Raw genomic sequence first — 20,507 nt, 5'->3', positions numbered from 1 at the left:
GGGCCTGTCCTGGCTGGGCGGCAGCAGGTGGAACAGCTGTGTGTGTGCTGGGGGCCAGGACCCTCCCCTCGGTCCCTCCAGAACCCCTGCCCAGGGGCCCAGGCACCTGCCTTCCCCAGCAAAGACCAGCCAAGTGCATGCAGGTGAACCCACCACTTTAATACCAGGGCACCGTGAGGACGACGGGGGTGGCAGTGGGGGCACCGAGGGAGCAGGTTTGGGACGGGGAGAGCCAAGTGGACACTCCAGACACAGAGACACTCTGAAGGTGCCAATGAGCAGGGGCTGTGCCTCCAGGGAGGCGACCTCATCTTCCCTAGGGAGCAGGTGCACAGGCGGGGGACTGAGCCCAGGGTCAAGGCAGGGTCCCCAGCCCCACTCCTACTGGGTCTCTCTGTCCCCACGAGGCCATCGGCCTGGGATCCTGGCAGCAGCGTCTCTGGGGGCCATGGCCCCAGCATCTGTCGCTGTCCTTGAGCTCCCTGAAGACAAGGGGCAAGGGGCAGTGCCCCCTGAGCCTGGGAAAGACGGAGAAGGGGGACTCAGGCTGCCTCTGATGGCCGGGTCCACCGAAGCACAGAGTGACCCACAGGAGCGCCAGCCCTCATCCCTGCCGCCTCCTCCCTGAGCCTGCCCCAAGAGGTGGAGAGCTGCCCAGCGGCGTTCCCAGAGTCCAGATGTGCCTGGGCTACGGACTGGCCAAGGTCACGGTGTGGGCAGGTGCTGGCCCCGTGCAGCCCCCACCTCAGTTATAGAAAACCTCGTCTTCCTCTTCGGAGAGGGAGCCGCTGTCCACCGAGGGGAGCGATCCCTGCAGGCAGCCCCCTGCCTCAGGCCCCAGGCCCCCGGGCAGCCGCTGCCTGTGCTGCTGCTCAGGGCTGGGGGGCTGGGGGCTGGCAGGGGGGAAGGGAGAGGGGGAGGGCCACTCATCGGGGGAGTGGCCAGGTGAGGTGAAAGCCAGGAGGCTGTCAATGGGGAGTGGGTCCATTTTACAGATGAGAAAACGAAGGCTGGGGAAGGAAGGGTCTTGCCCGCCTCACACAGCCTGGGGTGGCCGCAGGCCTCTGGCCTCAGTTCTGCACCACCCACCCCAGCCCAGGCCCCCCGGGCTGTACCCTGAAGCTGATCCGTGTCCTGGGGGCTGGTCTCGAGGTGCAGCTCCTCACCGTCCAGCGAGGACCAGGCACTCAGCATGGCCTCTGTGATGGCAAACTCCTCGGTGACCCCTGGGGACAGTGGGGTATGGGCAGGTGGGGGGAGCGCTGGCACCAAGACCGGCTGAGGGGTGGCTGAGGGGCCACCTCTCGGGGCTGCCAATCACACCCAGACACACCCACCCTGTGCCTTCTCTGCCCGCCCACACGGTGCCCATACAGTGACCCCGCTCCCAGAGGCCCCACTCCACCCCTACAGAGCGGCCGGGCCCCCTCTCCCCTCCCCCTTCCCGCTGACCTGCAGCAAAGCGGGCCTCCCCCAGCTCATCCGGGAGGCAGTGGTAGTCCTCGGCCGGGGACAGCTCCCAGCCCAACCGCTGGGTACTCCAGCCCTTCCACTCGATGAGGTGGGCCACGCGGCCCCGTGCCATGGCCGTGGGTTTGGTCATGTGGTCCTTGATGCTCTGCACCACCCCTGGGGCATTGGGGACATTGGGGGACCGTCCCGATGTTACACCCTGCTCAGGTCTGCCTCCCAACCCCTGGAGGCTCTCCTCAGGGTCATCAGGTGGCCCGTACCCCAATCCATGCATGCCTGAGTATGGGGGATGCCCTGTACCCCCCGCCAAGTGCCCCACAGGATTCCAGGGCCCACCCAGTCCCTCCCACCCCTCCCTTCCCGGGGCCTCCCAGGGCTGCACAGCCCCCTGGGCTCTGATGCCCCCCCCACTCTGACCCCATGTCCATTTTCCTGCCCACTGTGGGCTCCTTACCTGACCAGATACAGCCCTCAGTGCTTTCTGACCAAGGTCACACCCTCTGCCCAGGTGTGGGGAGCAATTCGGACTAGACTGAGTTACTGGAATTAAGACTTATTCTATGCATCTGCTCTCCCACAATATGGCGCTGGGAGAGGAGAAAACAGCTTCTACGCAGCTGCCTCCAGTTCAGCCAATAAACTGTAGGACTTGCTCCTGATTGGAGAGCAGCATACTTGGCGTGTGGGCAGCCGAGTTGGGATTGGCGGAGGAGGACTATAAAGGAGGAGAGAGACGGCATGCATCAGGAACATCTATGGGGAACATCTAAGGGAACCCGTGCAGCCCCCGAGAAAGCCGGCCGGCGGTGTGCCGCTCCCCTGCGGAAGTGGGGAATGCGGCCAGGGGGAACTGCCCTTCCACGGAGGTGGAAGGGATAGTAGCCAACCCGGGAAGAACCGGCAGCAAACCCGGGGAGGGCCGAGCAGACGAAAGAACAGCGCAGGGTCCTGTGTCGTTCCTCCATGAAGAGGGGGAGCGACATAATGGTGCCGTGACTCGGATATGAAGCCTAGGCAGGACTTAGTGTCGTTCCTCCACGAAGAGGGGGAGCGACACCAGGAGACTGGCTCATGATCCCCCCTCCCTCCCGTTGGCCACTAAGGGGCACTTCGGAGAGAGCCTCTCAATGCCTCAGTAGGGCCAGCTCTACAGAGTTGATACTTGGCTGGGGCAGCAGGCAGGGAAGCCTTCCTGGGAGAGGTGGCCTGGTGCTGGGTTCTGGAGAAGCCGGGTGTGGCACACAGGGGCAAGACCCGACACTCTGCCCGAGATGCCAAGGGCGGAGGCATGGAAGCGGCTGGAGGTGAGACATGGGGCAGTCCCAGCACTGGGGTGGCAGAAGCGGTTGGGTGCCCACCAGGATCACCCTGGGGCTGCGAGAGCCAGGCTGAGGGCTCAGATGGTCTCCTGAGAGCCGTGGGGAGCCACAGCATGGCCGTGAGCAGGAGAGCGACCGGCAGACCAGCTGTGGAGGAAGGACATGGCAATGAGAGGACTACAGGCCAGAGGTGGGGACAGGGGGACCCTGAGGGACGACTACAGAGCCTCAGCAGGAGACAGGGTGAGGCTGGGGGGTGGGGAGGGGTGTGGGAGACTCCCTGGGGGAGACCAGTGGGTGTGAAAGGAGATGGCGAGATGTCATCAGGAAGGACCCAGCAGATCCACTACCAAGGCCAAGAGCAGCTCTGGGAGTCCCCTGAAGCCATGACGGCCTGAGGCCAGGAGGAATGAGATCATTTATGGAACCTGGGATGGTAGGGAGGGCAGAGCGGAGGAAGGGGTGAGCCCCTCTCAGATATGGGGAACAGTGGCAATCAGAGAGGGCTTTTGGAGGAGGTGGCACTTCACGCAGCCCTGGCAGGACAAGTGAAGTGAGGAGAACAGACAAACGTGGGGAGGAGGGCAACCAGGGGCCCTCAAGGGAGCTGTGAGGATCAGGTGCGCTGAGCCGGCGGCAAATCCGAGGGGACCAGGCACTGCCTTGGGCCACACAGCGCAGATCCGCAGTGACAGCCCAGATCTCCCGTCCTGCATTCCCCAGGTGGGTCAGTGTCGCTGCTGGGGGCTCCCACCTGCGCCCATCTCTGCAGAATCATCCTCAGCTGATGGCGCTGCCCCACCCAGAGGTGCCTGGGAGTGGCAGATCCTTCCTAGGAGCAGCCGAGCACTGGCCCAGAGGACATCCCTGTCCAATCCGGGGTGCAGGTCTCACAGATGAGGCCAGAGAGGCCACAGGCTGCCTCTGCTGAGCCCCGTGCCCAGCCCCACCCTCACTCCCTGCCGCTTCTCTCCTGAGCTGTCCCTCAGTGAAGTCCTGCGTAACCACATCTTTCTCAGGTCTGCTCTGGAGACTGCGCCCCAAGGGGACGTGGGTGGCAGAGGGGCAGGGAGACCAGGCCTGGCAACATCGGGGAGATTCGGGCCGCCCCAAAGTCCCACTTGGAGCCTGTGGTAGAAAGTGCTGGATTGCATCAGGGGCAGCTGATTGGCTCAGCGGTTAACTCACTGCTTGGGACATCACCATCCCACATCAGAGGGCCTGGGTTCCAGTCCGGCTCGGATGCCCATGGCAGCTTCCAGCTGCGGTGCACCCTGGGAGGCAGCCGGGGCTCAACGGCCGCCACCTAGCTGCCATTCAGTTTTGTGCTCCCCAGGGCTGTGTCCAGGGTGGGCGGGGCCAGCTCCAAGGCCAGGGGAGGGGCAGCAGGAACCTACCCACAAGAGACGAGGTGGCCAGGGCAGCCACGTTGTAGTTGCTGGCGCAGGATCTGGAGTTGCACAGGTGGCCATTGGTGGTCTGGAAGCACCTCTGTAAGGGTGGGGGTGCAGCAGTGAGCAGGAAGGGGCAGACGCCACGGGACAGCCTCCACCATTGCCACCACCATCACCACCGCCATCACCCAGCCCACCCATTTTCCCTGGGCAGGGTAGGGGAGTGGGGGTAAGGCCAGTGAGATCCCACCAACCCCCTTCCAGGTCCACCGCTGCCCCAGGGCTGGCAGGGCTGTGCCCGGGGTGATGGGTCCACGGCAGGTGGCTAGTCCGGGGCACAGCAAGGCACCGACCTGCCAAGGATCCCAACAGAAATCCATCTGTTTGTCCTGCAACAAGAAGAGAGAGCAGGCAGGTTTGGCCACAGATGATGGCTGGAGACCCCCAGCCCTGCGTGGTGACGTGGGCTGGCCTTTGGTGCTCCCTACCAAAGGCCTCCACACATGGGCTGCACCATGCAGAGAAAGCAGGGGGCACTGTGGTACCGCCAGGCTGGGCCATGGGTGCCAGCGAGGGACAGGACCTGGGTTTGAACTCTGACTTTGCCACTTCCTAGCTGGGAGCAGACAATGCCCCAAACCTCACAGCTGGTGGTGGAGTGTGCACGGCACAAAGTAGGTAAAGACCCCCATCCCCAAATCCTGATGTGATGATGTCAGCGGGTTCGCTCAACCCACAGCCCCTGGGCAGGGTGGAAGTGAGGCGCCAGATTCACTAAGTAGTAGGGGCTGGAGTGAAGGTGCCGTCTGCAAGGCCAGGTTAATTCAGGTGGGAGTGCCTCAAGCTGGGGCTGTCTCCCTCTTTTTTTTTTTTTTTGACAGGCAGAGTGGACAGTGAGAGAGAGAGACAGAGAGAAAGGTCTTCCTTTGCCATTGGTTCACTCTCCAATGGCCGCCGCAGCCGGCGCCGGCGCACCGCGCTGATCCGATGGCAGGAGCCAGGTGCTTTTCCTGGTCTCCTATGGGGTGCAGGGCCCAAGCACCTGGGCCATCCTCCACTGTACTCCCGGGCCACAGCAGAGAGCTGGCCTGGAAGAGGGGCAACTGGGACAGAATCCTGCGCCCCAACCGGGACTAGAACCCGGTGTGCCGGCGCCGCTAGGTGGAGGATTAGCCTAGTGAGCCGCGGCGTCGGCCCCTTCTCTTTCTTTTTTTAAGATTTATTTTCTATGTATTTGAAATGCAAAGGTACAGAAAGAGAGAGGTCTCCCATCTGCTGGTTCACTCCCCAAATGGCCACAACAGCCAGGGCTGGGCCAGGCTGAAGCCAGGAGCCAGGAGCTTCTTCTGAGTCTCCCACGTGGGTGCAGGGTCCCAAGCCCTTGAGCCATCCTCCGCTGCCTTCCCAGGTGCATTAGCAGGGAGCTGGATCAGAAGTGGAGCAGCTGGGACTCAAACCAGCGCAGATATGAGATGCCAGTGCTGCAGGTGGCAGCTTAACTGGCAAGGCCACAGCACTGGCCCCAGGAGACCTGTCATCTCCACATAAGCCACCATCCCTAAATGCCAGACCCTCAGCCAGGTGAATCCCCAACCTCAGGGACCCAACTGTGCTGGCAGGGACGGCGCCCCCTGCCGGGAGCTGTGGGGAACAGCCTGGAATCTGGGCACAGGCAGGAGGAGGGAGCAGGAGGGAGGGGTTGTTACCTTGCCAGCGACATGGTCTGGAGCAGTGGTGGGCGGGCAGCCCGCGCACAGGTGTGGGTCAAGGGCTTCCGTGCCCTGGGGCATGGGGCAGTCCTTGTGGGCACTTGTGAAGAGATCTGGAAGTGAGTGGGGCGGGGCGAGGTCAGGGAAGCCCAGGCCTCCCCCGCCTACCAAGTGTGTCCAGGGAAGCCTGGAGATGACCTTGGCCTTGTTACCCACGGTGACTCCACAGGACACAGACTCCAGGGCACCGCAGGTCGGGGCCCAGCCCAGCCCCTCCTGCCCCCGGCCCTCTGTGGGAACTGCTGGCCCCGGCTTCCTCTCACTGATTCTAGAACCTTCTCCCCAGCATCTTTCTGCCCTCGCAGAGACACCCCAGTGCAGCCATCCTGACCCTTCCCCACCCCCACTTTCCTGGCTTCCCCCCTGCCTCTGCCCTGGGCTCCCTGCGATCTACTATGGCCCTACCCAACCCCGGTTTCCCTCTAACCCTCAGCCTGCTCCAGGCAGGAACCTGGCAGAACTCGGCCGCCGGCCTCCCGCTAAAGTGGTGACCAGGGTCTGGGGCAGGCGAGGCCCTGGGCCCTTCTCCATTCCTGCCTTTCCTTCTCAGATCTGCACTGCCACTTCATCCCTGGGCCCTGCTGGGGCCTCCCCCAACCCCACCCTGGTCGGGAAGCCTCTGGAAGCCCCAGCCTGACCTCTCTGCCCACACCACCCCTGCCTGCTCCTGTGCCCCCATCTCCTCCTTCCCCTCCCCCGAGAGAGGCAGAGCTGCCCCCTCCAGGGCTCAATACCAGGGGGAAGAGGGGGCAGGGCAGGGCACAGGTGAGGAGCAGGAGGGGACTGTGGCCCCTGGTGGTGACTCCTGTATTGGAGCCCCTGTCGTTCCTCCCGGCAGAGGGGTTCTAGCAGGGCTGCTGGGAAGTCACCAGCCCTCAGGACAGAGGAAGAGGGTGGGGACGGGTGGGGGGCCCAGAGGGCCTCCAGGGACACGGGAGCCAGCAGCTAAATGCAGACACACGGTCACGGTGCCGAGGGCCTGAGTCACTGCTCCTGGATGCATGATCCCTTCCCCACCCCGCCCACCGTGCCCCTCCCCCTCCCCCTGTCCCGGAGGCGTCACCCACACCAATGCTGTGTCCTCTGGCTCTGGGGGTCAGGTGGGACTTGGAAAGGTCATCTAGGTCACCCCCCCTGTCTCTGGGCATGTGTCTCCCTTCAGATCACAGGGCCAGAAGGCCTTGAATCCCACCTGCTGGGACTCCCATCTCCCAGGGGAGCTTCAGCCAAGCACAGACTCTGCCCTCTGCACCCAGGCTTCTGATGTGGGTCCCGGGAAGTGAGCAGGAACCTGCTCCCCTGTGCCCCTGCACAGCCAGCCCCGAGGCCAGTGTGTGCAAACCACTTCAGAGCCCTGCTGTGTGCTGGGCTCTGCTCTGCGCTCTGGGACTGGGATGCAGAGGCACCGACAGGCAGAGCTTCCGGCCTCTGCCAGGCACAGAGCGGAGACTGAGGGCCCCGTGGTGGAGGAGCTGGGGGTGGGGGCAGAGCTGCCCTGGCATTGAACTTGCTCTCACCCAACCAAGGAGGGAGGGGTTAGGATGGGCAGGAGGGGGTGATGGCTTTGAGAGGGACTCGCCCTGGGCACTGTGTCACCTTGGGCCCCTTCTGTTTCCTGGTGCTCCGGGCCAGGGGTTGGGGGTGTGGTCACGCAGGGCTGGCTGGAGACCGTGGCCAGAAGCTGCCTGTGACGAGAGCCTGGTGTTATGGTGTCAACAAGCCAGGTACTCTGTGACGGTTCAGTCAGTTGGCAATGGTGGATTCAGTAGCTGATGTCCCCCACACCACCCAAACATCTTTTTAATTTTATACTTACTTAATTGTTCATTTTATTTGGAAGTCAAAGAGGCATAAACAGATCTCCCATCTGCTGGTTCACTTTCCAGATGCCCACAACAGCCAGCCAGGGCTGAGCCAGACTGAAGCCAGGACACAGGAACCCAATCCAGATCTCCCATGTGGGTGGCAGGGACCCAAGGACTTGAGCCATCACCTGCTTTCTCCCGAGGTGTGCCATAGCAGGAAGTTAAATGGCTGGTGGAGCCAGGACTTGAACCCAAGACTCTGATAAGGGATGACCCAAACACCTGCACCTGCTCCTATGTTAAATTGACTCGGCCAGGCCTCCTGGGCAGAGGGTGGCTCAGGGTCCCAGATTTGAACAAGTCACCAAGGGGCAACCATGATTTGGAGAGGTAGCATCGTCTGGGGTGTGGGGTGAGGGTAACTGTCCTATTCCCCTTGCCCTCATCTTCCAAAGGTGGCATCAGGTGCAAACCCTCTGCTTTGCACCCAAATCATCGCCCTGATGATTGGGAGCTCAAGAAGCTTCCAGTAGGGGAAGAGCTGCACCGTCTAGCATCTGGGCTTGGCCTCTGCTGTGTGGTGTTGGGTGACTGAGTGCACCTCTCTGATCCCCTGTTCGTTATCTGACAAACGGTGATGCTGTCCCTGGCTACAAGGTGTGGGAGGGTGAAGGGAGCAGCAGAGGCAGGGCTCCTGGCATGCAGCTGGCACCGAAAACCCACGTGTGCTTTTGCCACGAGCCCTGTGCCCATGCTCCTGCCCTCTGTCTGGGTGAGACAGAGAGAGCCACTGCCCCTTGGACGCTGTGGTCTGAGTGCAGTTTGCTGAGCCTGGAGGCCCCGGCACAAAGATCGAGTCCGAGTTGCTGCCAGGTGCTGAGGCCACCACCATTGTCCTACCTGTGGGCCTCCTTCCTCCCGCTGAGCAAGGTGGGCCCTGCAGGCAGGGCCTGGTGTGCAGGGTGCAGGCTTGGGGTGGGCCAGACCAGGGTGGGAATCCTGGCCCTGCCTTCCATGGCCATGACCTTGGACAAGCAGCCTCACTTCTCTCAAAGCCATTTCCTTAAAATGGGTTAATTCTGCCCAACTTCTTGGGTTTCTGCAGATACCCAGGGTGGTCCTGGGAGGGCTGAGGGTCATGGCAGGCAGGGTCAGGGGTCGCCCCGCTCAGCTTTGCCTGTGTGTGTTCCCTGTTCCCTGCCTTTGCAAATGCCTTCCTTGCCGGCTCTGAGAATCCAGAGCCCTGAGCTAGAGGCCTGCCTCGAACCCCTCACTGTCCTGCTCTGTGCACCTGCTTCCCCTCCCCCACCAGGCCACAGGAACCTGTGGAGTCTGAGCAGGACCACCTCCCTGCTGTTCTGCTGGGAGTGGGAAGTACCTGCTCCCTCGCTCCTGGCAGCGCTCCCCGGATTCATTTGCCCTGGGGACATCAGTGCTCAGCAAGTCTCAGTCGTCTGGGGCAGTTCTGCTTGGTTTGCCAAGGACACTCTGATTGGCCTCAGGAAATCCAGAATTGGGCGGAGGAGGGGGAGGGTGTTGATGGGCGGAGCACACACCTGCCCAGGTGCACCTGAGCTAGAAGCAAAGAGGCTTTGTGAGACAAGGACCAGTTGGGGTCAGAGCAGAAGGCACTGACAGGTAAGGGCACTGGGTGCAGGTGGGGCGCAGGTGAATTTGGAAGGGCCTGCAGCAGGCAGCACTGGAGGTCAGGGGCAGGAGCCGGCTCCTCACCTTGACCCTGGAGGGCTCTCCTTCTGGGCCTGGGGTTTCCTGCCTCTGTGGCCAAGGGGGCGTGGGCATGGGGACTCAGAGTTGTCCACAGGGACCCGCAGTGTTGGTGGCTCACTGCGCTAAGAGAGCTCAAACCATGGAAGCAGCCAAGTGACGTCCCTGGGGGGTGGGGGACGTGAGGGGCTCACAGAACAGGGCGGGGGCTCTGATCAAGGAACACAGGAGAGTGGAGGAGACATCGTGAAACACTCGCCTCCCCCCACACCTGGCACACGCACGCACAGCCCCTCGGGGCAGCCCTCGGTGCCGAGGACTCACCCGGGCCGGCGTCTCCTCCTGACCCCGCACACGCACCACACACATGGGGAAACACCATCTTCCCCTCTACCTGGGGCAGAGCTGGGGCAGAGCCAGGAGGCAGGGAGCAGGCTCTGGTGCGGCTCACCGCGGGGGACTCTGTCAGTCTGTCTGTGTGTGTGTCTGTCGGCCCCACCAGGGTCCCCATGGAGGAGCTGGTGGGGCTGCGAGAGGGCTCCTCTGGGAACCCGGTGGCCCTGCGGGAGCTGTGGGGCCCGTGTCCCCGCCTCCGCCGCGGCATCCGAGGTGAGAGCTGGGGCCCCTCCGCTCCCCAGAGAAGACCCTCAGGTGCCTTCCCTGGCCAGGGCTGCCCAGGGGCCCCCCTCCTGCTTTCCACTCCCTGGGGACCTCACAGCCCAGAGTCTCAGGGTGGCAGGGACGGAAGGGCTCTGTCTGCCTGTCCCTCTGTCTGGGTCACATTGGCTGGTGAGTGCCCTCTTGCTGGGGGGTCCCATGGTCATGGGATGATGCAGGAGGCTGGCAGGATCCTGCTGCCCTGCTTGGGAAGCTGTACTGCAGGCGCCCCCCACCTCCCCTTCCCCCTTGGTCACTCTCCCAGTAGTCTCCCTGGAGGGGCAGAAATGGGGAAGGCAAACAGGTGCCACCCCCTGCACCAGCCACGGCTCCTGTTCTGTGCGTGGCGTTCAGGGTCATGCTGGACTCCACCACCTGCACCTGGCCCCCACCTCTCCCCACCAGCGCCCTCCCTGCTTTGGGCTCATGCAGGCCTCCAGGAAATGCACTGGTCCAGCCCCCTACCTACCTGGGCTGTGACCCGATGCCCCTGCCCAGGTGGCCTGGAGTGGCTGAAGCAGAAGCTGTTCCGCGTGGGCGAGGACTGGTACTTCCTGATGACCCTGGGGGTGCTCATGGCCCTCATCAGCTATGCCATGAACTTCGCCCTCGGGCGCGTGGTCAGAGGTAAGCCCTCCCAGGCACGCACACAGTGCTCAGGGACAGGGGCTCCAGGCACGATCTCCGGGATGCCACATGGGCCGCCAGGTGCAGCGGGGCGGGTGGCGCCTGAGTGGGGAGCAGGGTGAGTCTGGTCCTGGCTCAGCTCCTGCCTCGCTGTGTGACCCTGAGCAGGCTCCTGACCCTCTCTGAGCCTGAGTCTCCTCTCCCGCACATTCGGAGTGAGCCCTCGATGACCCCAGAGTCCTGGCTGCTCTGGGCTCTGTGCCCCTCTTTGTGCCACTCCCACCCCTTCTGCACCTGCTGCCCTCAGCTCAGTTACCCTGGGGGAAGGGGCTTGTGAGACCATCAGGCGTAGCGTGTCCCTCCATACCCTTCAGCACCCTCTCCACCCTGAGGTCTTCCTGGAGGAGGGGGCAGTGGCAGGGAGAGTCTGAGCCTCTTTCTCTCCTCCGATCATGAAGAACCCTAGCAGGTGCTCCACACCCCGTCTCACTTCCTCCTCAGGGATCTCTTCTAGCCCTCCGTGACCTTGTCACCAGCTCCTTTGACAGTCAGGGAAGGTGTTGCCCAAGGTCGTTGGACCAGGAAGCAGCTAGGAATCGGACCCCGGGCCCCTCTCCTGCCTCCACCTGGGGGTCTGCCCCATGCTGGGTAGCCCTTAGCCCCCATTCCTGCTCAGTAAGTGGGGACCTCAGTGTGTGGCCCCGGGGGCAGCTCCCTGATGCCTGGCCGTCTCCAGCGCACAAGTGGCTGTACCGGGAGATTGGGGACAGCCACCTGCTCCGGTACCTCTCCTGGACCGTGTACCCTGTGGCCCTGGTCTCCTTCTCCTCCGGCTTCTCCCAGAGCATCACGCCCTTCTCAGGAGGTGAGTCCAGCGTCGCCACGCCGTTTGGGTAACAGTCGTCCCTGGTCAAACCTTCTCATGTCCATGGGCTGCCTGCTGCCCCCACTTCACAGCCAGAGAAGCAGGCCCAGAACAGGCGTGCTGGGTGCCTAGAGGCACACTGGGAGACAGCCAATGCTGAGTCCTGGGTCACTGTTGGCTCCGCCTCTGTGGGCTGTGCTCCAAGGACAGGGGACGAGGACAAGGGACAGAAGACAGGTTCCCAGGGGTGTGGAGACAGAGGCCAGGGCCAGGGCAGCTCTGGTGTAGGGGGCGCAGCTCCCCCAGGCCTCTCAGCAGTGCCCAGGCCAGCAGAGGGGACGTGGACGTCTGGAGGGGGTGCGTTCTCCTGAGTCCCATCCTCCCCTGGTGCCGGGCCCAGCTGTGAGGACAGGGACACCTCCCACCCGACTGTGTGTCCAGACCCCTTAGAGTCGTCATCCAGAGATTTCCCACTTTTTGTCAAGGTTCCGGAATCCCAGAGCTGAAGACCATCCTGTCGGGGGTGGTCTTGGAGAACTACCTGGACATCAAGAACTTCGGGGCCAAGGTGGTGGGCCTCTCCTGCACCCTGGCCACGGGCAGCACCCTCTTCCTGGGCAAAGTGGTACGGATCGGACCGGTGGCAGCGCCCACCCCCACCGCCTCCCACCCCTGCCTCCCTATGGCTGGGGCAGAGGGGTTCAGCCAATCCCTGCCTTGGGGGGCTCAGTGTTGGGGAAGAGGAGGTCCCAGCCCCAGAGGGGGACAAAGGCCATCTCAGGCCACCTTGGCATCTGGGGAGATGGGAGAGCTGGGTCTGGGGGAGGCTCCCTCTGCTGCCCTCAGACTGGGCTCAGGGGTGGACGAGGAGGTAGGGAGAGGGAACCGAGGAGGAAAGATGGGGCGGGCCGCCTCTGTGCCCCCTGCCCTGGGCCCACACCTTGCCCGGCCACAGGGCCCCTTCGTGCACCTGAGCGTGATGATTGCTGCCTACCTGGGGCGCGTGCGCACCAAGACCATCGGGGAGGCGGAGGTAACGGCAGGGGGGAGGAGAGGGCAGCGCCTGCAGGGGTGGTGGGAGGCAGGGCCCGGCTCTGAGCCCTGCACCTCCACTCCCCCAGAACAAGAGCAAGCAAAATGAGATGCTGGTGGCAGGGGCGGCGGTGGGCGTGGCCACGGTCTTTGCAGCCCCCTTCAGCGGTGAGACCCTCCCTCCCACCTTTCTCTGCATCCTGGACCCCCACGTGCCCTGCCTTCTATGGCTTGGCTGCCGCCCAGGAGGGACCTGAGGAGGCATCAGGCTGCATCCAGATCTCTCTGCTGTCCAGTGCGGGAACCACCACCCCAGGGCGGGGCCTCAAGTGCTAGGGGGTCACATTAGACAGACGTGTGCAGAAATCCGTTCTCCAGTGTGGCCCAGCCATGGGGCCTGGCTGCCAGAGCTGTAAGACTGGGCCGCTCTGTCTCCACCCTGTGTGTGAGGAGGGCACAGTTCTAGGGTGCGACAGCGCCCTGCTAGGGGAGTCCACCCTACTCACCCTGGGCTCAGGACCCAAGGGAAGGGGTGTCCCTGCCGGTCCAGGCTGTAGAACAGAACAGGAGGGGCCTCAGAGCCCTGAACCATGGAATGGGAAGGCTGGGGTCCCCTGAGCCCAGTGCTGCCCCCAGGCGTCCTGTTCTGCATCGAGGTCATGTCTTCCCACTTCTCCGTCTGGGATTACTGGAGGGGCTTCTTCGCTGCCACCTGTGGGGCCTTCATGTTCCGGCTCCTGGCCGTCTTCAACAGCGAGCAGGGTGAGCCACGTGGGTGCCTGGGTGGGGGACTTTCTCCTCCCTCCGTCGCCTCACCCTCCACCGTCAACCCATCCCTTCCTGCCTGCCCCCTCCTGCCCAGAGACCATCACCTCCCTCTACAAGACCAGCTTCCCGGTGGACGTCCCCTTCGACCTGCCGGAGATCTTCTTCTTCGTGTTGCTGGGGTGAGCAGGTGCCTCGGGCCCCCTGAGAGCCCCTGGGCTGGGGAGGGGTGTGGCCTCACTCCTCTCGTCCCCAGGGCCATCTGCGGCGTGGCCAGCTGTGCCTACCTCTACTGCCAGCGCACCTTCCTGGCCTTCACCAAAACCAACAAACTCATCTCCAAACTGATGGCCACCAGGTGGGCCTGGCAGGGCTGGGCCCCTCGCAGACCCCCAGCCTCATGGAGAGAAAGCCCAGCCAACATGAGCCCCTGTCCCCTCGCTGAGCCCCAGCCCCTGCTTAGCCTCACCCCGTGGGAGCTGCGTTCCCTCATCTACACCGCCTGCTCCCTGGCTGTGCCTCCAGCCCCTTCCTTTAACCCCTCCTCTCACTGGTGTCCCACCCCCAATTGTCCCCTGCTCCCCAACCTTGATGCCCCTGGCCTGGCCTGGGCCCTCCTCCTGTCCCAGCTAGTAGCCCAGCCCCGCCCTGGCCTGGCCAGCTCGGGCCTTCCCACCAGCCTGCTGCTGTCCCTAACTCTCATCAGCCCTGAACCCATTACACTGACAGTGGCAGACTGTCCCTAGCATCTTCCCTGGAAGTCCCCGGGACACGCCCCCTCCCGTCTTGCCTCCTTCTCCTTGTGGGCCTGGGCATCAGCACCCAGGGTGGTGGCGTCTGCTCTTGTCTGGCTGGGCCCCTGTCTCCCCTCCATGCAGTGGGGAAGTGGAGTCAGCCCTGGATCTCCTTCCCCATCCCAACAGCAAGCCTCTGTACGCAGCCCTGGCGGCCACGGTTCTGGCCTCCATCACCTACCCCCCCGGAGTGGGCCGCTTCATGGCTTCTCGGGTGAGCTGAGCTTCGAGGGCGATGGGAGTGGGGACCCCAGGTTGCCCCTTAGTGACCTCTGATGGTGTCTGCACCCATGAGCAGGGAGACGCCCGCCTGGGCGGCATTTGCAGGGGGGAAAGGCAGTGTGGGAGGCCACAGCCCTTCCCCAGGGCCCCAGCTGGGGGTGCTGAGTGGGACTGGACGTGGCCCCCCGGAGGGGCTGGGTAGCAGGGGCCGGGGTCTGGTCAGGCCCTGGTGCAGACTCCGCCCCCAGCTGTCCATGAGGGAGCATCTGGACACCCTGTTTGACAACCACTCGTGGGCGCTGCTGACCCGCAACTCGTCCCCACCGTGGCCTGCGGAGCCCGACCCCCAGCACCTGTGGTGGGAATGGTACCACCCCCGCTTCACCATCTTCGGGACCCTCGCCTTCTTCCTGGTTATGAAGGTGGGCACCCAGGGCCTCTGGGGGAACACAGCTGAGACCCGCTGGGGTTGGGCGGGGGTTGCAGCATGGAGTCGGCCCTTCCACCTACACTCCCTGACTGCCTCTTTCCCTTGCCTCAGTCTTCTCATCTTTAGAGTGGGCCAGCTACTGTGTCTACCCCAAAGGGAAGGCTAAGGAGTAGGACAGCATTGGCTTGAAGCCAGGCCACAGCGAGCGCTTTACCAGGGGAGGGTCCTGGCCCTTCCGTGCAGCCCCGACCCCAAATGCCGGTGCTGGGTCGTGCCTGGCCACCCTCCTGCCCACTGCCCAGTCTCCTCTTGCCTGTGCCTTGCCGGCTGCCCCTCAATTCTGCCCCTCCCCTCTTCACAGTTCTGGATGCTGATTCTGGCCACCACCATCCCCATGCCCGCTGGCTACTTCTTGCCCATCTTCATCATTGGTGAGTCTGGGGTGCTGAGAGTTGGGGAGATTCAACATCTCTAGTGCAGATCCAGAGACCTGCGTCACCTGCTACCTCCCAGGATGGGACCGCGAATGTCCCCAGGATGGAGGTCGTGGGGGTCCAGTCCGCACGCTGCCCCCTCCTCACTCTAAGTCTGTGTCCAGGAGCTGCCATTGGGCGCCTCTTGGGGGAGGCCCTCTCTGTCGCCTTCCCTGAGGGCATCGTGGCTGGAGGTGTCATCAACCCCATCATGCCCGGCGGCTACGCCCTGGCAGGTGAGTGGTCAGCTCCCGGCTGGGCGGGCTGCACGGAGAATCGGCTGGCAGTGCTGCCGGGGTCTCTGAGCCGCCCGTCTGTTCCCTAAGCCCCATCACCCTACAGCTCTTGTCTGGTCCCGATTCCCTATCCCCTAGCTTCTCTCTCTCCTCTCGGCCAGCTCGGGAGAGAGGACACTTCCAGCCTGCACCGTTCCCCCCAGCCCAGGACCGTGGCCGAGCCAGCCTTGTCCTCCACGGGACAGCGGGCCCTGGTCTCAGGCTTTCTGCCCTGCCTGTCCCCCAGGGGCTGCGGCCTTCTCAGGCGCGGTGACCCACTCCATCTCCACTGCGCTGCTGGCCTTCGAGCTGACCGGACAGATCGTGCACGCCCTGCCAGTGCTCATGGCTGTGCTGGCGGCCAACGCCATCGCCCAGAGCTGCCAGCCCTCCTTCTACGACGGCACCATCATGGTGAAGAAGCTGCCCTACCTGCCTTGGATCCGGGGTCGCCCCATCAAGTGAGTGCCTGCCCAGGGCTGGTGGAGCCACAGGTGGAGCCGGAAGGGAAACCGGCTGTGAGGTCCTCACTGGACCACATCCGGCCGGAGCCGCTGTCGGCCCAAAGAGTAGAGCTAAGGGGCTCCGCGAGGCCCCGGGTCCGAGGCCCAGCTGGCAAGCTGCCACCTTGCTGCAAACCTCAGCTTCCCCACCTGTAAATTGGGCTGGTGACTCAGTGGCTTTGAAACTTTCAATCCCCCCCCCCCCCGCCTCCCATCTAACTTTGCTGCAAATGAGATTCCCCAGGGAGACCACAGTGCAGCTTGTCCCGGGCAGGGGCTGGGACTCAGATCTGGGCCTCGCTGGCCCCAGGGTCCTTTCCACCGTGGGGTGGGGCTCCTGGAACCGCTCATCCAGGAACCTCTTTGCCCACCCTTGAGGACCACGGGGCCTGGCCAGCTCACCTCCCCGCGTACCCTGCTTCGTCCTGGACCGGGGACCCAGGGCCTGATGGGAGCTCCTCTGCCCCCAGCTCCCACCGCGTGATCGTGGAGCACTTCATGCGCCGTGCCATCAGCACGCTGGCCAGGGACGCGGCCCTGGAGCAGGTGGTCAAGGTGCTGACCTCCACGGACGAGGCCGAGTACCCCCTGGTGGAGAGCACAGGTGCCCGGCCCGGGGGGGGGACGGTGGCCGGGGCTAGGGCTTCCCCCTGCCTTCTTCCCAGAGTCCAGAGGGTCAGGCCCAGGAAGGGCAAGCAGAGCGCTCGGTCTGCACCTGCGTCCAGGCCCCGACGTCGACGCTGTGTGAGCCTGGGCGAGTGCCTTCCCCTCCCCCTCTCCCAGCCTCAGCTCCCTCATCAGCAAAAGGAAACAGGAACCCTTCTCACCTGGGATGTGGGACATGATGGGAAGCTTGGTGTGCACAGGTTGGGTACAACATCAGTCATTGTTCAAACCGGACCTGGGCACCTGTGGACACTGCCTTGTATGATGGTCCTGCAATGGCCCCTCTGAAACTCAGGATCAACTAAGCCCCCAGCACACAGTAGGACCTCAGGACATAGTGCTGCCATCACTGGGCTGAGCCAGTGCTGACAGCCAGATGTCCCCAGGCAGGTGGCCCTGCAGCATGGAGAGTCCCCACGGGAGCAGAATGCCCCTTGGCCCCGCCTACCACACCTCCACATTGGATGCTCAGTGACCTTGGGCATGACAATCAGCAGCGCTGTGCCCCTGAGGCTCAGTTTGCTGTCCTGTCCAGTGGGTGAGAGTCGTTCCAATGGACCCATAGGAGAGACAGGGCAACCCAGCACGTGGGTTCTTGGCACATAGTAGGTGCTGCGTAGATGGAGTTATTCTGCATAATGCGCCTCTCCACCCCTCCCTGTGCACCTGCTAGAGTCGCAGCTCCTGGTGGGCATCGTGCAGAGGGCCCAGTTGGTGCAAGCCCTCCAGGCCGAGGCACCTGCCAGGGCTTCAGGACAGCAGGTGGGTATGTGTGAGGGTGGGCAGCAGAGAGGTGAGGGGAGAGGCAGTCTGGAGGGGGCTGCCCGGGGACAGGGGGCTGGTGCAGGTACCCATCTCCCTGCCCCCATCCCCAGCGCTGTCTCCAGGACATCCTGGCTGGGGGCTGCCCCACGGAGCCAGTGACCCTGACGCTGTCCCCTGAGACCTCGCTGCACCAGGTAATGGGGAGAAGTCAGGAAGTGGAGGATTATGGGGTCAGCCAGGACCCTGGGGCAGAGAGCAAGGGCCGGCAGGGAACGAGGGCTCCAGCCTCCCCCGCTACACTGTGTTGCTCCGTCCCCCTGGCCTGCTTCCTCATTGGCAGACTGTGCACAGCAGTGCCCGCCCTGTGCCCCGACCCCCAGGGTGGCTGGGGTGACCCAGAGACACTACTAGAGGGGTAGAAGCGGCACAGAAGCTCTTGGGGTTTGGGGGGTAGACATTGGGTACACGTGTTGCATCACCACACATGGGAGTCCCTTTCCCATCCACTTCAATCTCCCTGTGTGATCGCAGGCACGTTACCGACCCAGTGAGGACAGAGTCCGGCTCTCAGGAGGGCCAGGGGCAGAAACAGGCCAGGCAACCTGGTGTGGGCACACACTCTCTGCCTGAGGTCCTTCCACCCAGGCTTGCACAGCCCATGTGTGGACTCTGGGGCCCCCTGGTGGTCATAGTGAACATTGCCCGCAGGTCCCTGGTTCCTGGCAGAGATTTAGGGGTGCAGCCAGAGGGGTGGCTGGGCGCCCCAACCCTCCAGTGTTTCCTGACACCCCCCTCACAGGCACACAACCTGTTTGAGCTGTTGAATCTTCGATCGCTCTATGTGACGTCCAAGGGCAGAGCTGTGGGCTACGTGTCCTGGGTGGAGGTACCAGGGGGAGCCGGGGAGGGGGGAGCTCAGAGAAATCTTTTCTAAAAGATTTGTTTATGTGTTGAAAGGAAGCGTGGGGCCGGTGCCACGGCTCAATAGGTTAATCCTCTGCCTTGCAGCGCCAGCACACCGGGTTCTAGTCCCGGTCGGGGCACACCAGATTCTGTCCCGGTTGCCCCTCTTCCAAGCCAGCTCTCTGCTGTGGCCCGGGAGTGCAGTGGAGGATGGCACCCCATTGGAGACCAGGAGAAGCACCTGGCTCCTGGCTTTGGATCAGTGCGGTGCGCCGGCCGCAGCGTGCCAGCCACAGCGGCCATTGGAGATTGGAGAGTGAACCAACAGCAAAGGAAGACCTTTCTCTCTGTCTCTCTCTCTCACTGTCCTCTCTGCCTGTCCAAAAAAAAAAAAAAAAAGAAAGAAAGGAAAAAGAAAAAGAAAAGAAAGGAAGCGTGGTAGAGGGAGACAGACATGGAGAGACACAAAGCGACAGAGAGAGGAAGAAAGAGAGAGAGAGAATCTTCCATCCAGCAACCCACCAGTTCACTCCCCAAATGGCCCCAACAGCTGGGCCTGTGCCACCCTGAAGCCAGAAGCCAGGAACTCCACTGATTCTCACACATGAGTGGCAGGGACTCAAGTACCTGAGCCGACATCCACTGCCTCTCTGGCGCATCAGCAGGACACTGTATTGGAAGTGGAGCAGCCACTCCTGGCACAGGCAGGCAAATGCTCAACCCCCTCCCAGGATATCAGTGCCTCCCCTTCCTGGCCGGGGGACCCTAGGGCCTGACCGCCTCGACCTGGTCTTGTGGCCAGCAGCCTCGCCGCCACTCCCTGGTGTCAGTGATCCCATCTGAGCAATGGGGAGGCACCGCTCTAGCCGTCACCAAAGAATCCAGCCCTGGGGAAGTCAAACGATGGTGGAGCCCCCGCTCTCGCCTGCCCTGCAGCCTCCCTCCCCACCCCCTGTGCTCTGTTCTAGCTGGAGAAAGCAATCTCTGCCCTGACGAACCCACCGGCCGCCAAGTGAGCTGCCCCGCATGAGGAGGCGGGACACCCCCTGCCCTTGGTGACTGTGGCGTCCAGGAGCCAGCGTCCCTTCTCCAGTCCCGACCTCCCCACCGCTCCATCCTAGCTCACCTGCTGGGCTTGGCAGCAGCCCTAACCCAGCCCCGACAGGAGCCCCACTTTCTCCCCATGCCATCTTGGGGGACACCAGCTCCTGCCTTGAAGCACAGAGCTCAGAGTGCGAGGGAGGGGAAGACCAGACCAGGGCGGCGCCCAGGGAGCAGGTGCTCGGCTCATGGCTGCGGAGGCTGGCGGGCGCCGTCGGCAGGGGCAGGCCTGGAGGTCCTCGGGGATGGGCTGAGGTTCCCGAGAGAAATAAAGCCGAGCCCTCCCGGAGCCGCAGCTCCTCCCTCACTTGAGCTCCAAGGGTGTTCACTGGCTCTTAGCCTCTCACCTGTGCTGGCCCAGAGCGCGCTCCTGGGGACACGGGCGGTCACGGGGGCCCTGCGGTCTGGCTCCCTCATCTCCTCCTGATGCCCCACTTCCTGGGATGGAGACAGGATCCCCCAGGACTTGGGATGCTCCTCTTCCTGGACAGGCAAGACCCAGTGGCCCAGCCCTTGGATGAGCCACAGGTGAAGGGGGGGGGGTCCTGGGTGTGTCCCCTTGGGGCGTCCAGTGTCTAGGGCATCCTCCATGTTGGGCCTTGAGACACAGATGGCTAATCCCACACCTGATGAAAGCAACATGACCCCGGTATTCACTGCCTGAGACTGCAGGCTCCCTCCTAGCCACGGGCGGATGAAAGTTCACTGCGGACTCTGACCAGCCCTGGCCAAGGGGCTTTATTCCTCCAAGTCCATTTATTGCGGTAGGTGTGGGTTTCTGCAAGAACTCGAGGCCCTGCTCAGGCAAGGAGCCAAAAAAGATGGCCACCCGCAACTCAGGGGGCTGAGCCTTCTCAGAACCCCGTCTGCTGTCCAGGTGGCTCGCATCCTCCTCCACCTTCTGCTGCTCTCACAACAAATGGCTCCCCTACCTTGACCGGGTG

The 20,507-nt window shown here is 63.4% G+C and overlaps 2 protein-coding genes across 3 annotated transcripts; one reads left to right on the top strand and one right to left on the bottom strand.

Moving 5' to 3' along the window:
- Window positions 1-138: 138 nt before the first annotated feature.
- Window positions 139-2,153, bottom strand: LOC138843198 (protein FAM131C-like). Its single transcript, XM_089301468.1, has 4 exons — window positions 1,928-2,153; window positions 1,453-1,629; window positions 1,116-1,226; window positions 139-518 (listed from the first exon to the last, which is right to left on the bottom strand). Exons 2-4 carry the CDS (start codon window positions 1,601-1,603, stop codon window positions 382-384), a joined length of 399 nt encoding a protein of 132 aa, XP_089157594.1. The 5' UTR covers window positions 1,604-1,629; window positions 1,928-2,153; the 3' UTR covers window positions 139-381.
- A 7,154-nt stretch (window positions 2,154-9,307) lies between these two features.
- On the top strand, window positions 9,308-19,869 carry CLCNKA (chloride channel, voltage-sensitive Ka). Of its 2 annotated transcripts, none has more exon segments than NM_001082361.1 (20): window positions 9,308-9,398; window positions 9,988-10,094; window positions 10,641-10,769; window positions 11,506-11,634; window positions 12,120-12,259; window positions 12,590-12,667; window positions 12,756-12,834; window positions 13,303-13,428; window positions 13,529-13,613; window positions 13,688-13,789; window positions 14,355-14,439; window positions 14,696-14,869; window positions 15,239-15,308; window positions 15,476-15,586; window positions 15,873-16,086; window positions 16,599-16,732; window positions 17,468-17,556; window positions 17,670-17,753; window positions 18,359-18,445; window positions 19,431-19,869. In NM_001082361.1, coding segments are annotated over 19 exon segments (2,064 nt in total). In that variant the 5' UTR covers window positions 9,308-9,398; window positions 9,988-9,994; the 3' UTR covers window positions 19,479-19,869.
- Window positions 19,870-20,507: the final 638 nt, after the last annotated feature.

This window comes from Oryctolagus cuniculus, chromosome 7, assembly GCF_051225735.1.
Source record: "Oryctolagus cuniculus isolate XC-2025 breed Fujian yellow rabbit chromosome 7, ASM5122573v1, whole genome shotgun sequence".
Taxonomy (NCBI): domain Eukaryota; kingdom Metazoa; phylum Chordata; class Mammalia; order Lagomorpha; family Leporidae; genus Oryctolagus; species Oryctolagus cuniculus.
The sequence above is the reverse complement of the archived record's forward strand: the minus strand, read 5'-3'. Positions and strand labels throughout refer to the sequence as shown.

What these genes read in the sequence shown, in the direction of transcription:
- LOC138843198 (XM_089301468.1), bottom strand. Translation starts at nt 1,603, where the DNA reads ATGACCAAACCCACGGCCATGGCACGGGGCCGCGTGGCCCACCTCATC. An exon ending in GGAGGCCCGCTTTGCTGCAG is followed by an intron (nt 1,227 to 1,452) that starts GTCAGCGGGAAG and finishes CACTGTCCCCAG; the next exon opens with GGGTCACCGAGGAGTTTGCC. An exon ending in GGACACGGATCAGCTTCAGG is followed by an intron (nt 519 to 1,115) that starts GTACAGCCCGGG and finishes CGTCTTTCCCAG; the next exon opens with GCTCAGGGGGCACTGCCCCT.
- CLCNKA (XM_089336645.1), top strand. Translation starts at nt 9,995, where the DNA reads ATGGAGGAGCTGGTGGGGCTGCGAGAGGGCTCCTCTGGGAACCCGGTG. An exon ending in CATCACGCCCTTCTCAGGAG is followed by an intron (nt 11,635 to 12,119) that starts GTGAGTCCAGCG and finishes CTTTTTGTCAAG; the next exon opens with GTTCCGGAATCCCAGAGCTG. An exon ending in ATCCGGGGTCGCCCCATCAA is followed by an intron (nt 16,087 to 16,598) that starts GTGAGTGCCTGC and finishes CTCTGCCCCCAG; the next exon opens with CTCCCACCGCGTGATCGTGG.